Source organism: Xenia sp. Carnegie-2017, unplaced genomic scaffold (assembly GCF_021976095.1).
Source record: "Xenia sp. Carnegie-2017 unplaced genomic scaffold, XeniaSp_v1 HiC_scaffold_22, whole genome shotgun sequence".
Classification (NCBI taxonomy): Eukaryota; Metazoa; Cnidaria; class Anthozoa; order Malacalcyonacea; family Xeniidae; genus Xenia; species Xenia sp. Carnegie-2017.
The window spans coordinates 1,513,715-1,528,238 of NW_025813485.1; the positions used below are offsets into that span (position 1 = coordinate 1,513,715).

General features: G+C 31.7%; 3 protein-coding genes across 3 annotated transcripts; 2 read left to right on the forward strand and 1 right to left on the reverse strand.

Moving 5' to 3' along the window:
- Positions 1-49: 49 nt before the first annotated feature.
- LOC124446210 lies at positions 50-2,757 on the forward strand. Its single transcript, XM_046997039.1, has 3 exons — positions 50-1,319; positions 2,144-2,260; positions 2,343-2,757. Exons 1-3 carry the CDS (start codon positions 98-100, stop codon positions 2,561-2,563), a joined length of 1,560 nt encoding a protein of 519 aa, XP_046852995.1. The 5' UTR covers positions 50-97; the 3' UTR covers positions 2,564-2,757.
- Positions 2,758-3,358: 601 nt separating this feature from the next.
- LOC124446208 (cilia- and flagella-associated protein 45-like) lies at positions 3,359-7,973 on the forward strand. The gene is made up of 15 exons (XM_046997037.1): positions 3,359-3,453; positions 3,542-3,637; positions 3,726-3,831; positions 4,126-4,192; positions 4,263-4,329; positions 4,550-4,711; positions 4,787-4,873; positions 4,958-5,221; positions 5,691-5,798; positions 6,011-6,094; positions 6,241-6,354; positions 6,697-6,776; positions 6,967-7,080; positions 7,479-7,655; positions 7,745-7,973. Exons 1-15 carry the CDS (start codon positions 3,451-3,453, stop codon positions 7,860-7,862), a joined length of 1,647 nt encoding a protein of 548 aa, XP_046852993.1. The 5' UTR covers positions 3,359-3,450; the 3' UTR covers positions 7,863-7,973.
- A 961-nt stretch (positions 7,974-8,934) lies between these two features.
- LOC124446215 (palmitoyltransferase ZDHHC7-like) lies at positions 8,935-12,018 on the reverse strand. Its single transcript, XM_046997043.1, has 10 exons — positions 11,871-12,018; positions 11,476-11,564; positions 11,272-11,339; positions 11,046-11,113; positions 10,433-10,477; positions 10,272-10,333; positions 10,053-10,146; positions 9,868-9,940; positions 9,570-9,678; positions 8,935-9,402 (listed from the first exon to the last, which is right to left on the reverse strand). The coding sequence occupies exons 1-10, from the start codon at positions 11,987-11,989 to the stop codon at positions 9,320-9,322; spliced, it is 810 nt and encodes a 269-aa protein (XP_046852999.1). The 5' UTR covers positions 11,990-12,018; the 3' UTR covers positions 8,935-9,319.
- Between the last annotated feature and the right edge of the window lie 2,506 nt (positions 12,019-14,524).

The window sequence follows — 14,524 nt, forward strand, 5'->3', positions numbered from 1 at the left end:
GAGCGAAAACCTGTGACCTGGGAACTAGTAATTGTAATTAGGATATTGATAATGCGGTAAAACGTTGAATAAAACATTTCATTTTATTTCTCAAAAAATGTCTTTTGACCTAATTTTAAGCTCCCTGTTTTATCGTGGAAAAGAATGGTTTGTATTCGACGATATTCTGAGATGTTTACCAAAGGAAAAAGTCTGTCTGGTGACCCAACAGTCGAAGAAGGATATGCTACATTTTACATATCGTTTTGGAGTTGCCTCTGATTGGCTTTTTGATAAAAGTATACTTTTTGAACGTCATTTTTTCAACTCAAACCGCATGGGACGTATCGTATTCACCAATTTGTTAATAAACGCGGACCGTGTACAAGACCTTCTTCAAAAATATTTTGATAGTGCATTCCGTTTAAGCGTTGAACGGTTTCATCTCAAAGAGACGTCCCTGGACTCGGAGTGGTTCGAATGGAATTGGAAGCCCATGCAAAAAGTTCGGTCTCCATTGATCAAGCGAAAGCTAACTACGTTGGAATGTCCCGAGCCATCAACATCTCTTGAGAAAAGAACAAGGAAAACGAAAAGCAAAAATATAGAATCAAATGAAATGGATGACAATAGTCAACTGGAATCAAATTCTAATAAGAAAAGAAGGAACTCTACCGATCTTGATGTAAGTGTAGCTAAAGAAGCCAAACTGTGTGTATCTAGGTGCTCTGAACAAGGTGATGAAAACCTGCAGATTTTAAATGATCAATTGTCAACAGATGGTACATCTAATCAATCAACAGTGGCTATGAACAAGCTATCTGCAAAGAAATCATCGACAGCATCAAGTTATCTCAAAGATGATGATCTCCATTCAACAGCCATTGAAGATAAAAGTGCTGAAACTTTACAGCTCTCTCACAACTTTAATCAACAAGATCATGAGAATGTGAACGGTGGCAATGAAAATGCATACAATATGAATGTAGAACTGGCTGATGATGATGGCGAACTTAGAAATGTTCAAAAAATCAGTAGTATATCAGGTGATAATATGAGTATTGTTGATGTTTTTGAAAAAACTGATGAATGTAATGATTTTGCTGAAAAAAACATGCAAGAAAATGAAGATTTACCAGCATCTCCTAATTTTTCAATGATTGAAAATAAAGAACTTTGTGCTGAAGAATCAAAAACAAAGCAAAAAAGAAGTCTTGATAATTCAATTAAAAATGATTTTGATGCCAATTCTAATCCACAACATCTTACATCATCCACAGTTTGTTTGTGTTCTGTTAAAGAAGATTCCAAAGAAGAAATTTACAATGAAGCAGACACAAGTAGGTTTTACACTATACTTAAATATTTGTATTTAAAAAGCCCAAGGAAACAATCTTTTATAACCTGAATAAGGTGACATATTCTTGGCAAAATCAATCTAAGATAACAATTAACAAACAACCTCTACAACCCTGTTATGTTGTACAGTTGTACTTCCATCATCTCATAATTTCAAAGTCAATAAATTACATAGAACACTAGTTTAGTAAAATGCAGTAGAATGGATGAAGAAATTACTTCATATCAATAGGTTTAAGTTTAGTCTTTAGAAATTTACGACAAATGGAATTTGTTGAAGATATTTTAAAATTATAATTAGTGACTATAATTTTATTTTGCCTAACCTTGAATTCAATATTTGATATTAATATGCATTATTACTTATCTACAATCACAAATTAATACACAGGCCTTGAAAGCGTAATTTTAATTCACTAAATTGGTACATTAGGTAATCAGCAAGTGTTACTATTTTTAAACATAATATTTCAAAATTTGAATAAATATGTTGATATGTCATTAACATGCATCACTACTTATCTACAATCACAAATTAAAGCCTTGAAGGTGTAATTTTAATAAATATTTTGAACAAGAACATTGTTAAAAATTATGTGAATATAAATAATTTTTGTTTGTGTAGTTATATAATTTGTAATATTTAATAACTTTAGAAAATTTTTCGAGATTGTGTGTAGATGCTTATCTCAATAAAGATTATAATTATTATGTAAATATTTTACATGAATTATTTTGCCCATTTTCTTTCATTAGTTGTTTACCATTAGAAAATTTTTCAATATTATTGTACTTTGTTTTTCAGAAACATTTCAATTTTTGGAAGGTCTGAAAGCTACTGGATTTGTGCCTATTGTTAAACAGTTATTGGAAAATTTTGAAGGGGATACAAAACTATCTCAGATAGAAACAAAACTGAACAGTAAGGACTTTTTACATGCAATGTTGTAAAGTGCCTGTTTGAGCATTGCAACTGAAAATAAAATTAACATACTTTATTTCAGATGTTGAAACACAATTAACCAACAAAAAAAGGTCGATCAAATTAACTGAGAAGAGAATCCAAAAGAAAGCAAAAGAATTAGAGAAACTGTTTGAAACTATTGGATGTATAAAAAAAGAATATCAAATGCTTAAGAGCGCACAAAGTTCTTTACAAAAGGAGAAAGAAACTATTGAAATACAGGTTAAAAAGTGCTTAGAAATTTTAAATTCTTCAGAGTAAATGGTAATGTGGAAGCTTAGTTGGTTTATATAAAAGCAAGAGCCATATAATTACTGTTTTAATGTTGGCTACCTGTATTACTATTATATCTATAGATTTTTAGTTTTATATGCGTTTTATATGTGTATGTGGATGGCAAAACGAAACGTCATGTTTGTCTTTAGTAACTTGAAAAAAATCATTTATTTCATTCATGTGTTGTCTCAAAGAATCATTTCTTTAAATAAATATAAAGGAATTATGTAATCTCGTTAAAAATTTATTCTGCCGTGCGAAAAATTGCCTCCTGTTGCTGTGAGGGTTTTCTTATATCTTTTGATTAACTATTACTCAATATAGACAAATATAGTCACCATCCATACACGTATTGTTGAATGAACCTTGTCCCGATATTTTTGCTCACTACGTTCACAGTTTCAATGTTCACGGCTTGATGTGTCACGGTCTAAATGTTTACAGACTAAATGTTCACGGGCTAAATTTTCATGGTTGCCTTGTGACCGAAACTTCACATTCAATGAAAATTACAACCAAAAAATCACACATAAATCACAAATTTGTGCAGAGGTTTAGTTTTGCGCTAAAATAACGTCTTCTGAATGCTATAATAAAGTATGAAGTATGAACGAAAGGATGCAATTAGAAAGACCATAAAAGGGAAATTTAGTCGTTCTAAAATTAAAAATTATACCAAAATGCAGCCAAATTCATTCAGAGACCAAATACATTTTCATAGCATGCCTACATCTGAATCCTGAACCAGGCGGAGAAAAAACAGATCAGTGTAAATGATGTTGCTAAGTAACGCTTGCGATAAAAACAATCAACGACAAAGCTCATAAAATTTTTTCGTGATTTTCAACAATTTTTTATTTCAATGATAAATCATGGTATGTACATTTGGTTTATTAAAGGAAATGTCAATACGACGCAATGTATAAGCTGTTTAATATCAAAATTTTCATTGATTTACCTTAGAGTGCGATAGGATCCGTAGAATCTAGAGGATCCAGTGGTTCCAGTCGACGTTCGCTTAATCGACAATATCGCACTATAAATAAAGTTTCCACTGTGGTTAGTTTACTTACTATTTAGTTGTAGACAGTTAAATTCAAGTGAAATTCAAACGTGACGGAATGAAATTTATATTTCGGATGGACAGGATGAAAGTCTATTTGGATTACCGACTAAAGCTCGTCAAAGACAGAAGTCGGCAAATGATGATGTTTTGCTGTTGACTTCTCGACAAGAATTACCAAACTCAACTGGTATGATACCATAAAGTTTGAATACTTGCTAGTTTGGTAAACCTCTTTTTATTGCATAGATCAGCAGAATCTGGAGCATTGCCTTGAAATATCTTGATCTGTTGTTTTGATATTTTTCATGATGTTGTTAAAATGATTCCAGACTCACGTCGTTTCCCCGAAAATTGCGATCATCTTTAATAAAGCCCTTGCTTAATAATTTATTTCATTGCACTTTGTAAATCAAAACAAATGATCATGTTTTGATTTATTTATTGTTATCTTATAATTTGAATTTATTTGCTTGGTTTTCAGTAAAGCAAAGATCAAATGACCCAGAACTCATTGAAATTATCACAAAGGATATGATAAGAAAATTAAAGTATGTTATCATAAAATTTAGCTGTTTTTATGATCATTGTTGTTGTTAAGATTGATTAAATTATTTCCAGAGTACCTGAGGAAGATCCATCTGGAAAATCTGTAGTTTTGGACAGAAATGACTTTAATCGAATCAAAGTAAATAAATTCATTCATATTCCATGTTTTATTAACTTATTGATAAATTTTATAGAAAAAGTGTTAATTTCATAAAGTAAGCTACATTTTGTGTGGCACAAGAGTGTGCATCAGAATGGAACTATTTGAAAAAAATCGTTCTGCCAGAATGAATAAAAATGGACATTGTTTCAGAACAAATGTCAAAATATTATACATTGTAATCATTTGAACATTTTAGAGTGCATCCTATGTTTTGAGTAAAGAGGAAAAACTTAATGTGGTAGAGGAAGCAAAGAAAAGAAAAAAAGAACTTATGAATGCTTGTGAAGAAAGGAAAAATTTCATGCAGACAATGGAATTAAATCGCAAAGAAAATGAGAAACTATCAGATTTGGAACAGGTAGTACACAACCCATTTCATCATTTATTATTAAAACAATGTGCATTGGTTTGAGTAAAGTAATGTTACTGATAGGAAGCAAAAGAAAAGTCTCAATATCTTCTTGAAAAAGCCACAGAGCAAATGGAGGAACAAGAGGATGAAATAAAGAAATTGAACGAAGTAAGATAGTCAAGTAAAAATATACAGAGCTATTGTTATCAAGCTTAAAAGCAAAATGCTCTGGGTTTTTTTAATTTTTTTTAGTTGATTTTAAACGCTAAATGTCATGCCATACGTGATGCTCAACTTGTTGAAAAAGTTGAAGTAAAAAAAGAAATGTTGGATGAAGAAACTCGACTTGATGAAATGATGGAACTCGAACGTCGTAAAGCTCTACAAGAATATGAAGAACGTGAAAAAATTAGACAAATTGAGAGGATAAAAGGCGCTCAAATCATACAAAAACAAATTGCTGAGAATGAACAGAAACGACTGCTCGATGAACAGAAGAAGGACCAAGAAACACAGGTGAATTTTTACGTTTTTCATTTTTTTTTTCTTTTAATTGTATTTTTGCTATCCATGGCTCTAATTGTTTTATGTGGAAACTCTGAAAAAATTGTAAATCAATTTTTAAGTAATTACGACAGTCTGATAGATAAATACAGCTTTGAGCTTTTGATATAAGTTTAATTATCAGACCGTCTTTTATGCTGCGATTGTATCATTTTTTGCTGTTAGCTAAATCATAAATCTTCCATATACAGTGAATAACTTTTTGATGATTGGCATTTAAAGTTTGACAGCCCAAAATACAACTTTTATTAGAGTCATTCAACTGTAGGGAAAGGTGTTTGATGAAGTATATTTATATAAGGCTTGTTTAAATTAAATTTTAATTCCCACCACAATATGTCACATGTAAATATTACAATGACGATTATTATATTTAATGACGTTTACAATGACGTTTACAATGACGTTTCTGTTCGAATAGGCAATGCTTCAATATTTGGAGAAACTTCAGCAGGAGGACCTTGACGAACTGATGAAAAAAAGAGAAACGCAGAAGCAACTTATGGAAGACGTAAACAAAGCAAATGAGGTGAAATTATCATTCTCAGAATCTCAGCTTTTGATGCGCAACTGAGAAATTTTTTACTATGACAAGTAAAGACATTGAAACATGTTGAAAATATTAATTATAAAAACTTATCAAATAAAAATTTGAATGGAAAACTTTGCTCGTTTACAACCAGCCAAATACATCACCTTTGATCACCATATAAACAGCACATGCAAAATCACCTTTTGCAGGAAATGCAGCGATTGAGGAAACTCAAGAATGAACAAGAAAAACTTGCTGATATCAAAGTTATGGAATATTTGAAGGAAAAATTAGTAAGCATACGCATTGGGAATCAAAATAATAGATTTTTAAAATGAATCGTAACTATGTTTGTCACAGTCAATGCATCACAAAATCAATAAAATCAAAGTCCATGTTTATTGTTTGAACTACATGCAGCTCATGTCTTTTTTCTAAGGCACGAGAAGAGGCGTTCCAAGAAGAACTTGAAGGACAACGCATTGAACGAGAAAAAGAAATTGCTAGGTTAAGAGCTCAGCAAGAACAAGCTAAGGATAAACAAGCTGAACAGGTCTTTGAGATGATTAAACAGTTAAAGCTTTGCTCAAAATAAAGTATACAAATTTTGTAGATTTCAATTACCCTGAAAACATTATTATTGCATGCTTAGGAATTTTTAAAGAATAAGCTTCTACTAGTTCAATTGCTTGTATTGTATTTTGAAGTGGAGATATATCTGTATTATTTTAAAACATTCGTCATCATTATAGAGATAATGATTTGTTTATAGCAAATCACTACAAATATTTTCACTAGTGTATTTTTTAACATATATTTTATAACTAAATTTGTATTTTTAGTTAGCGTTGTCTTACAGTATCTGATGAAGTCATTGTACTGTATTCCTTTTTAGAATGCTTTGCGAGCAAAGAGAAATCATGAAGAAGCTGAAAGGAATTGGCGTAAAAAAGAGAGAGAAGAAGCTTTAAAAAAGTATTTTTTTGAAGATTATTATATGCCCATTTATGAAACTCGTTGAATTCATTAAAATGTTGATTGATTTGCAATTAGTATGTAATCTAGAGAACAACTATGTTGTTGACGTGTGATGCTTATTTTTATTTTAACACTTTTACGAACACGAAACTTGTGTTCTGTTGAAATTATGTTTATGTACGTTTAGGGCAGAAAGTGAAAAAATGTTAAAGGAAGCAAGAGAACGTCAAGTCAAAGATAAGGAACATTTCCTAGCTGTACAGGCTGCTCGAGATAGAGCTGAATTTGAACGTGTGCTAGTGTAAGTAATCTTTGTACCCCTCCTAGCCTTGCCTAGATTGGATACAGGATGCGTGCCGATTACCCTTTGAAATGGTAGTATATACAGGCAACTAAGCAAAAGCAATTGTTCTTAATGTTCATTGAAGAACATTTCAAAAACTTTTCTTATTCATGGTAAAAGTAACAGAATTCAATCAAGTCGGACATAGCACGTCAACACCCCTAAATTAGCCACCAAAAATCTAATCTAAACTAGAACAAACCCTTAAAAATCATGTTGGATACATCCTTGGGTTTATTTTAACCACAACCCCCCCCCCCTAGCCTGGGTTGATTTTTAAGTTCCACGGTCGAAGTTGATATGAACCTTTACGATCACCTTGAAAGTTGTTGATGTCGTTATGATGCATTATGCAGAGCTCAACAAGAACGACTACAACGAGATGAGGAAATCGATAAACAAAGTTCAATAAGAAGACATCGTTTTGCTCAAGATATCCGAGAACAAATCTCCGAGAAAGAAAAAGAAAAAGTACACTTGAGAAAAACTTACTTTGAAGAAGGAGAGAAATTAAACAAAGAAGCTAAAGAGCGGTAGGGAACATTATATTCTATGAAACGCATTTATAAACGCAAATGTTAATGAAGTGAAGTGCATTTGATTTTTCCTTTGTTGTATTTAGGAGACAAAAACTTGACGAAATCAAGCGCCGAAAGTTGAAGGAATTAAGAGATGCTGGAGTACCAGATAAATATTGTAATGAAGTTGCTCGACGTGTTGCTGCTCCACCACTGTATTAAACTAACATGTAGTGACAATGTAAGATTTTAGCTAAAGTAAACTTCAAAACTGAATGATATATTTACCCGGAAAAATTTTATAAATTGTACAATAAAATGTGTTCACTAATATACCTACAAAAATTTAATACTCGTTTCACGAGCGAGAAAATGCAGGAATTTGTCCGAAAATCTCGTTCGGTTCTATACCCGAGACAGATGAGCACTAGAGCGTCGCATGTTAACGTTTCGGAGGGAGATTTTGGCTTGTGTGGTGGGAGATCCAGTTGATTTGTATGAGCTCAGTTAGTTATGCGAAAGTTTACGGTCACGTGTTATCATATTGTCAGTCTTCTTCAGCTCTTTTCAACAAATTCAAACTCGTTACCTCAATGACCGTTATGCGGTCTGGCGTGCTCCCTTGTGTAAAAGCAAATTAGCCAATACACTTCATAGACACTACATCACGAAAAAAAGAAAATTGCTTACAATTAAACCGTGGACAACTAGACTTAAAGTTATTGTGAGAATTGCTAGTGATAAGTTTTATTTAAAAAGTTTTCATTTACCATTGTTTTACTAAAAAAGTGTTTATAAAGCCAATGGACTAGCCTCCAAAATTAATATTTGCAACATCAACTATCCATTTTCATCCAAGGAATCCAGGATAACATCTATTTTTAACAACATCTACTATCAGTGTCTATCAAATGATCACATTTCTATATCTATAAATGACACACATCTATATTGTTTCATCTTGACTAACTAAATGAGAGAAGCAGTTTAAAAATGCTCCATTTTTGTCCCAAGGACAAGAAATATCACTCTCATTGATGTCATGAAGTGCATGAAGACGACATCAATGAATGTTCTTACTCAGTCTTATGTCCAACTCCAAAGGTTTTTCAATAACATATTAATGGTTTTTAAGCTAGTGTGTGTTGATAACTAACCGAAAAACACAGCCAACTACGGAAGAGAGGAGATATGTAGATGGGGATGTAAAGACCTGAGGTAAGTTCATGATGTCAATTTAAGAAACCTGCGTTTCCAATATCTTGTAAATACAGTTAATAAACAAGGCAAGATATTTGCTAATTCCACAATGAAACATCACAAAGTAATAGGAGATTTACAGCTGACATGGTTTGCAGTATGAAGTGCTACATGGATATTATATTTACAACTACCTTAGAAGTGGCATTAGTTATATTCTCAAAATGACTGAAATTTTATCTTCACGTTAAAAAATCGACGTTTTACGCTAAAGTAATTAACGATTCCATAAATATTGTTAAAGACTGCAAGCAAGCTAAAGCAAGCAGTAGTTCGTACTATATACATACGTATGTTAACATTTATTTTTGAAAAGAACACACCGTTACGATCATGGTCACAAGTCAAGAAACCTTGACCAAAAGACATCCTTGTAACAAGAACCGTCGATTTTATGATATAATCCTTTAGAAATATTTTTACATTATAAATGAAGTATCCATATCATATTTTGACGAATATTCGGGAGCAAAGCATGGTAGAAACCACATATATAAAGGACCTTAAAAATTAAGATGAAAAAAGAATGATAATATATAAATGGTAATAACGAAGGAGTCAATAATGATAATTTTTTGAACATTCGCCAGTCTTATAGTGGGAGGTGTTAAGAAAAAACAGTGTAAATGAATTCCTCAATAAGATATGTCATTATGTACATAAGATCACCTTTCCCAAACACTTCCATTAGAAGTTCATTTCTCGATGCTTTGTTACGTTGAGAGCCTTTTTTTTGAACATACTCTACGGCAGTAGTATCATTACAAATCGATGAAAACTAAAACAACAGAAAAAAGTAACTCAAGCAAGAGTAAAGTCAAAAATTTTAATTCGGAATTCATCAACCAAAGAGTAGACATACGGCAGTGGACTTGTAAGATTTATTTATAGATTAACATTTACTTTGGCAATTGGCATTTCCGACTACAGTACTAAACATTTCAATTGAGGTAAACTATGCTCTTACTTGGTCACACAATATTACCATAACAAACAATCCAAATAGCAATCCTTCTAGAATCAACGATATGACAAAAAATCTAAAAATTAATCATACACTAGTCAGAAGAAAAGAAAAAGCATTTAACATGTCAAAAATTGGATTTTTGTGCCTTGTTTTACGCCACATTATGTAATGTTTTTGCTACTTACTGTCGAGTCTTAAATGCATATTTTTCTGAACAATCGATACAAGGTAAGGAAAGAGAAACTGACGACAAGACTATAGCGTGTATCGATGTAAGACCTTGACGAAAAAATTGAAATGAGTGAATTGACATTATAAAGTTTCCTTCAAGAAAATGCATACAGAGTATGTTTCACAAAACAATCATATGTTTTCAGATAATGTTGTGGAAATAACACACATACCAGTATAAATTAGAAATAACACGAAATATTTTTGATTCCTTTCACCAACACAGTTATTTATCCTGGTAAAACGGAATTGTGAAATAACAGAACCTAAAATACTATTTTTGTGACATATTTGATAACTGTTTACGAGAGAAGTCAAAAATAATACTAATTACCAAGGACAATGATGGTCCATTTTTCTAATACATCTACGACATATCCTGTAAATTTGAGGCTGTCAATGTACAGTTGCATTAGAATTCCACATATGTAAAACATTAACTCTAGCTTGATTATATGGAATAATTTCGCTATTTTAAAAACATGTTCCTAGTATAAATACAATCCTCCATAAAGTTCTTTCATAGGATACATTACAGAGTACACACAATAATAAGACTGAGATTGAGCATGCAAATAATAAGAATCCTGTGAAAGGATAGTTATTACATTATGTGTTGGAGGACTATGCCAAATTTTAAAGCAATCAAAATAAATAAAGTACAAATACATTATTACATATGGTGAAATAATAATTTCTTATGTAAAAGGAAAGATAGTACACACATGAGCACAAAACAATATCAAAATTTGAATAAACATGCAAAACCAAATCTTAGAAGTTTGAAAACCATATATATACCTTCACAAGGAAAAGAAATGAATCAATTGCATGTACAGATGACAAAAAGATGAATCGAATATTCAGAAGAGCAGAAGTGGAATTTGAGAAATAGCTTCAAAAAGATGGCTTGTTATTATTTAAAAGAATGAGACAGTACAACATACCTACAATGATGAGCTCTTGGTGGTCTGTATGTTTCACAACGAGAACATACAGTCCACTTATTTTCATCCTAAAGTAACCATAATGTCTTTTTAAAAATCATAGAATGTTTGCCGTCACTGTGAATATATTTTTAACTGACATATTATATGTTTTGAGCTCATAAATGTAATAAGAACATAAATTTTAAATTCAATGAATCAAATCCACCAAATTTAGACTTGTTACCTTAACTTGTGAGGCCGCTTGATGCATATCTGAGAAGTCAAGACTTGTACATGGTAATGGAACTCTTCCTAAAAAAGGCAAAACAAAAAAATGAAAGACAAAATCTGTGGCTCAAGCCGACATGACAGGTATGCATCATACAGCATGATCTTCTCAGGTAAGCATTCAACATTAACAGCATTGAATTGCCGTAAACAAGTTTACCTGGATCAGATGTAGTTGCTTGAAAATGAGAAACAACTAATAGTAGAATTAGAATGTTGAAAATCAGCACATTTGACAAACCCCAAAAACTAAAACAAAAACTTATTTAATATCGTATAAATATTGTATGAATACCGTAATACACAAGTAAAGAATGTTAGTTTAATCTAAATATTCTTTCATTCGCGGCATTTTCTTCATCACCACTGACAGTTGATTTTATAATCACAAATGTATTAAATCAAACGAAAAAAGGGAAAGTCAGAAAAATCGAAATCTTCAATTAATAACGAGTATTGACGTATTCGTGTATAAGTAAGTATAACGGTGTGTTCCTCAGTGGGTGAAATACTTCAAATAAAATAATAAAATAAATGAAATTTTCTTCTTATTACCTGTTTGACAAAGTAGGGATGACCACATGATTAATCATGCAATAATCTGCATATAAAACACAAATGTACGTTAAAAATACGCAAAAAATTCCACAAGGTTCTTTCAGAAACAACACCATTGTAATTCACAACGAGACTAATTGTCATCAACCAAATGGACGCCTACTATGTCGCCCTCCAAAAACTTGGTAGCGCAAGAACTTGGGGGGTTGTAATCACCCAAACGTATATTTTATTGAGCGACTCGAAATTGCTTGATAAAAATGAAATCAAACCATGGCAACATTCAAGGACTCCCGAGAGTTGATTCCACCTTTATTTAGAAACTTCTCTTTCTTGTGCTATCGTTCCCAAGGTGCGACTTAATCATAGCTGGCAAAGACCGTTTAGAAAAGAGAAATTTGTTGTGACACGTGCCACAATTACAGACTTGTAACAGGAAATTTGATTTTTGCATTCTAAAGCTCGCCGCACACTGGTGAACTTGCCGCGCGTACTTGTTATTCGTGACAAGTGCGATCGAAAGAATTTCCTAGTGTGCGCGGAAGTTTTGAACAACATTTGTCATTCGTGACAGATGAGTCAAATATCAAACGCGTTTGATATTTGCCTCCAGTGTGCGGCGGGCTTAATATCAGTCATATCATGCCTATTTTCTATTCTCAAATTCGAACTCTTTTATGTTTACTAGTATGTATGACATGCATGACATCATACGCCGAAAGTCTCCTTACAAAATCTAAGCACGAAGGCCATAAATTTTACTGTTGAACTTTATCAACTAAAAAAAAGATTCTTGTCACTTTGCATTACAAAAAAAAACATGAAGAATAAACGAGTATGGAAATTGTTAAATGTCTTCGAACCTGTTTTTATATATTGAATTTAAGAAGACACTGTAAATAGGCATTAAATTCGTAACAACTGCACTTCTCGTTAATTATATTATTTAGCAGCTAAAATAAAAAATTTCAAAATTTTCTCTACTTGTTTAAATTAATAGTACTTGTTCATGTTGGGAAAATGGATTGGATTTCAAGCAAGATTTAAAGGATACAAAAAAAGCTGGTAACCATTGATTGGGGAACCAAAAATAGAAAATAAAAAGTGGACAGACTTTATTTCATGTTGAAATTTCCGTCTTGCCTGCTGCATGCACTACTTAAAAAGCTTCGATTTTCTTCTTAAATACAAATTTAGTCAGTTTGGTCTTGATACTTTTACATTTTGTACTATTAGTTTAAAATTTTTAAACGTAACGTATTCCTTGTTCTTTTTATTGTTTTATCTCTGTTTGGGGTGCAAGATGAGAAGGACTCAGTTATACATTTTTGTGATTCAATTGATAGACAGGCAAGACACGTTTAATTTACCAATTTGTGGCTAAGACTGAGAAGGCTAAAGTAAATGGATTGAACCCAGGAGTATCGTTACATGTTTGTAAATGTAGATCGTCCAGGTTGGTATAGTCATGAGAAGGACTGTTTTTGTTGTTGTTGACTGACGTTTCCACAACCTTAGCGGTAGTCATCTTCAGAGTCATTTGTCGAAACGTCAGTCAACAACAACAAAACAGTCCTTCTCACCTGGACGATCTATTTACAAACATGTAACTGAGAAGGTTGTTACAAAAAGGCTTGCGTTAACATTTGTCATGTAATTCTCATTGATAATCAATCATATTACCAATTATCTGTCGAGTACAAAAAAGTTGCAGCATTACCATATTCATAATTTGTTGATAATTGTGCTTGATTTTGCCAGACATTGGTTTCCACAACAATAGATATAATAAGTATTTACAAATACGTGCAGATCTTAAAAAGACAAAACCAAAAAATAGTTATTTCTCAAGTTTGAGTTGAAAATGGATACAGGTTTAATTAAAGAAACGAAGAGTCCTTTTCTCTAGTAGAATTAGCATTTGTCTATTTTCTTTACTAGTAAGTGGTTTATTTTGAATGATAGCTTTCTATAAATACGTCAAAGATATAAAGTTTTATATTTATTTAGCAATCTGGTTTCAAGTTTCCAAATTTTACAACTTACAAACGTAATTTCTTATTTTGATAATCATGGGAATCAACAGATTGCCTATTGTTAGAATGTTAGTCTAAATTCAACATGACTTTGCTTCAATGACGTAAGTCGATTGAACTGCAACGGGAAACGAAATGTATATGTTGGTCATTTGTTTTAAAAAAATGATAAGACCACCTGTTGTCGCATTTAGTGAGAAACTTTTTTGTAAACCTGTTTTTTAATCCATCTTTACCCCCAAGCAGATCTGTCTTTTAATCCATCTTTACCCCCAGTTAGAAAAATTTTATGACGTTGATGATTCAAAAATAGGGAATATATATGTATGTTTTGTAACTAGTCACGTGAATCATCCTATAAAAGATTGTGTTGTTTTCAATTTTTTTGTGGCGTTATGTTCATAGGGTTGCTGTAATTGTTAAAAGCTGTAGGATGCTTCTCTGGCTGTTCCTTTAACAGTTATATATGTTCTTTTGTATTTATAAGTACTTTGCTGTAGAAGATAAAATAGATAAATAAAATAAAATAAAATAAAATGAATAAATGTGGTGCGACATAAAGACAGCACAACTTTTTTAAAATACATACAAAATTTTAATAGATATGAAGACACG

Coding starts and splice junctions, on each gene's coding strand:
- LOC124446210 (XM_046997039.1), top strand. CDS start 98: ATGTCTTTTGACCTAATTTTAAGCTCCCTGTTTTATCGTGGAAAAGAA. Junction 1,320..2,143: donor TTACAATGAAGCAGACACAA/GTAGGTTTTACA, acceptor TTTGTTTTTCAG/AAACATTTCAATTTTTGGAA. Junction 2,261..2,342: donor GATAGAAACAAAACTGAACA/GTAAGGACTTTT, acceptor ACTTTATTTCAG/ATGTTGAAACACAATTAACC.
- LOC124446208 (XM_046997037.1), top strand. Junction 3,832..4,125: donor AGAATTACCAAACTCAACTG/GTATGATACCAT, acceptor CTTGGTTTTCAG/TAAAGCAAAGATCAAATGAC. Junction 4,193..4,262: donor GATATGATAAGAAAATTAAA/GTATGTTATCAT, acceptor AATTATTTCCAG/AGTACCTGAGGAAGATCCAT.
- LOC124446215 (XM_046997043.1), bottom strand. CDS start 11,989: ATGGTGTTGTTTCTGAAAGAACCTTGTGGAATTTTTTGCGTATTTTTA. Junction 10,334..10,432: donor ATGGACCATCATTGTCCTTG/GTAATTAGTATT, acceptor CCGTTTTACCAG/GATAAATAACTGTGTTGGTG. Junction 9,403..9,569: donor AATGGAAGTGTTTGGGAAAG/GTGATCTTATGT, acceptor TTAATTTTTAAG/GTCCTTTATATATGTGGTTT.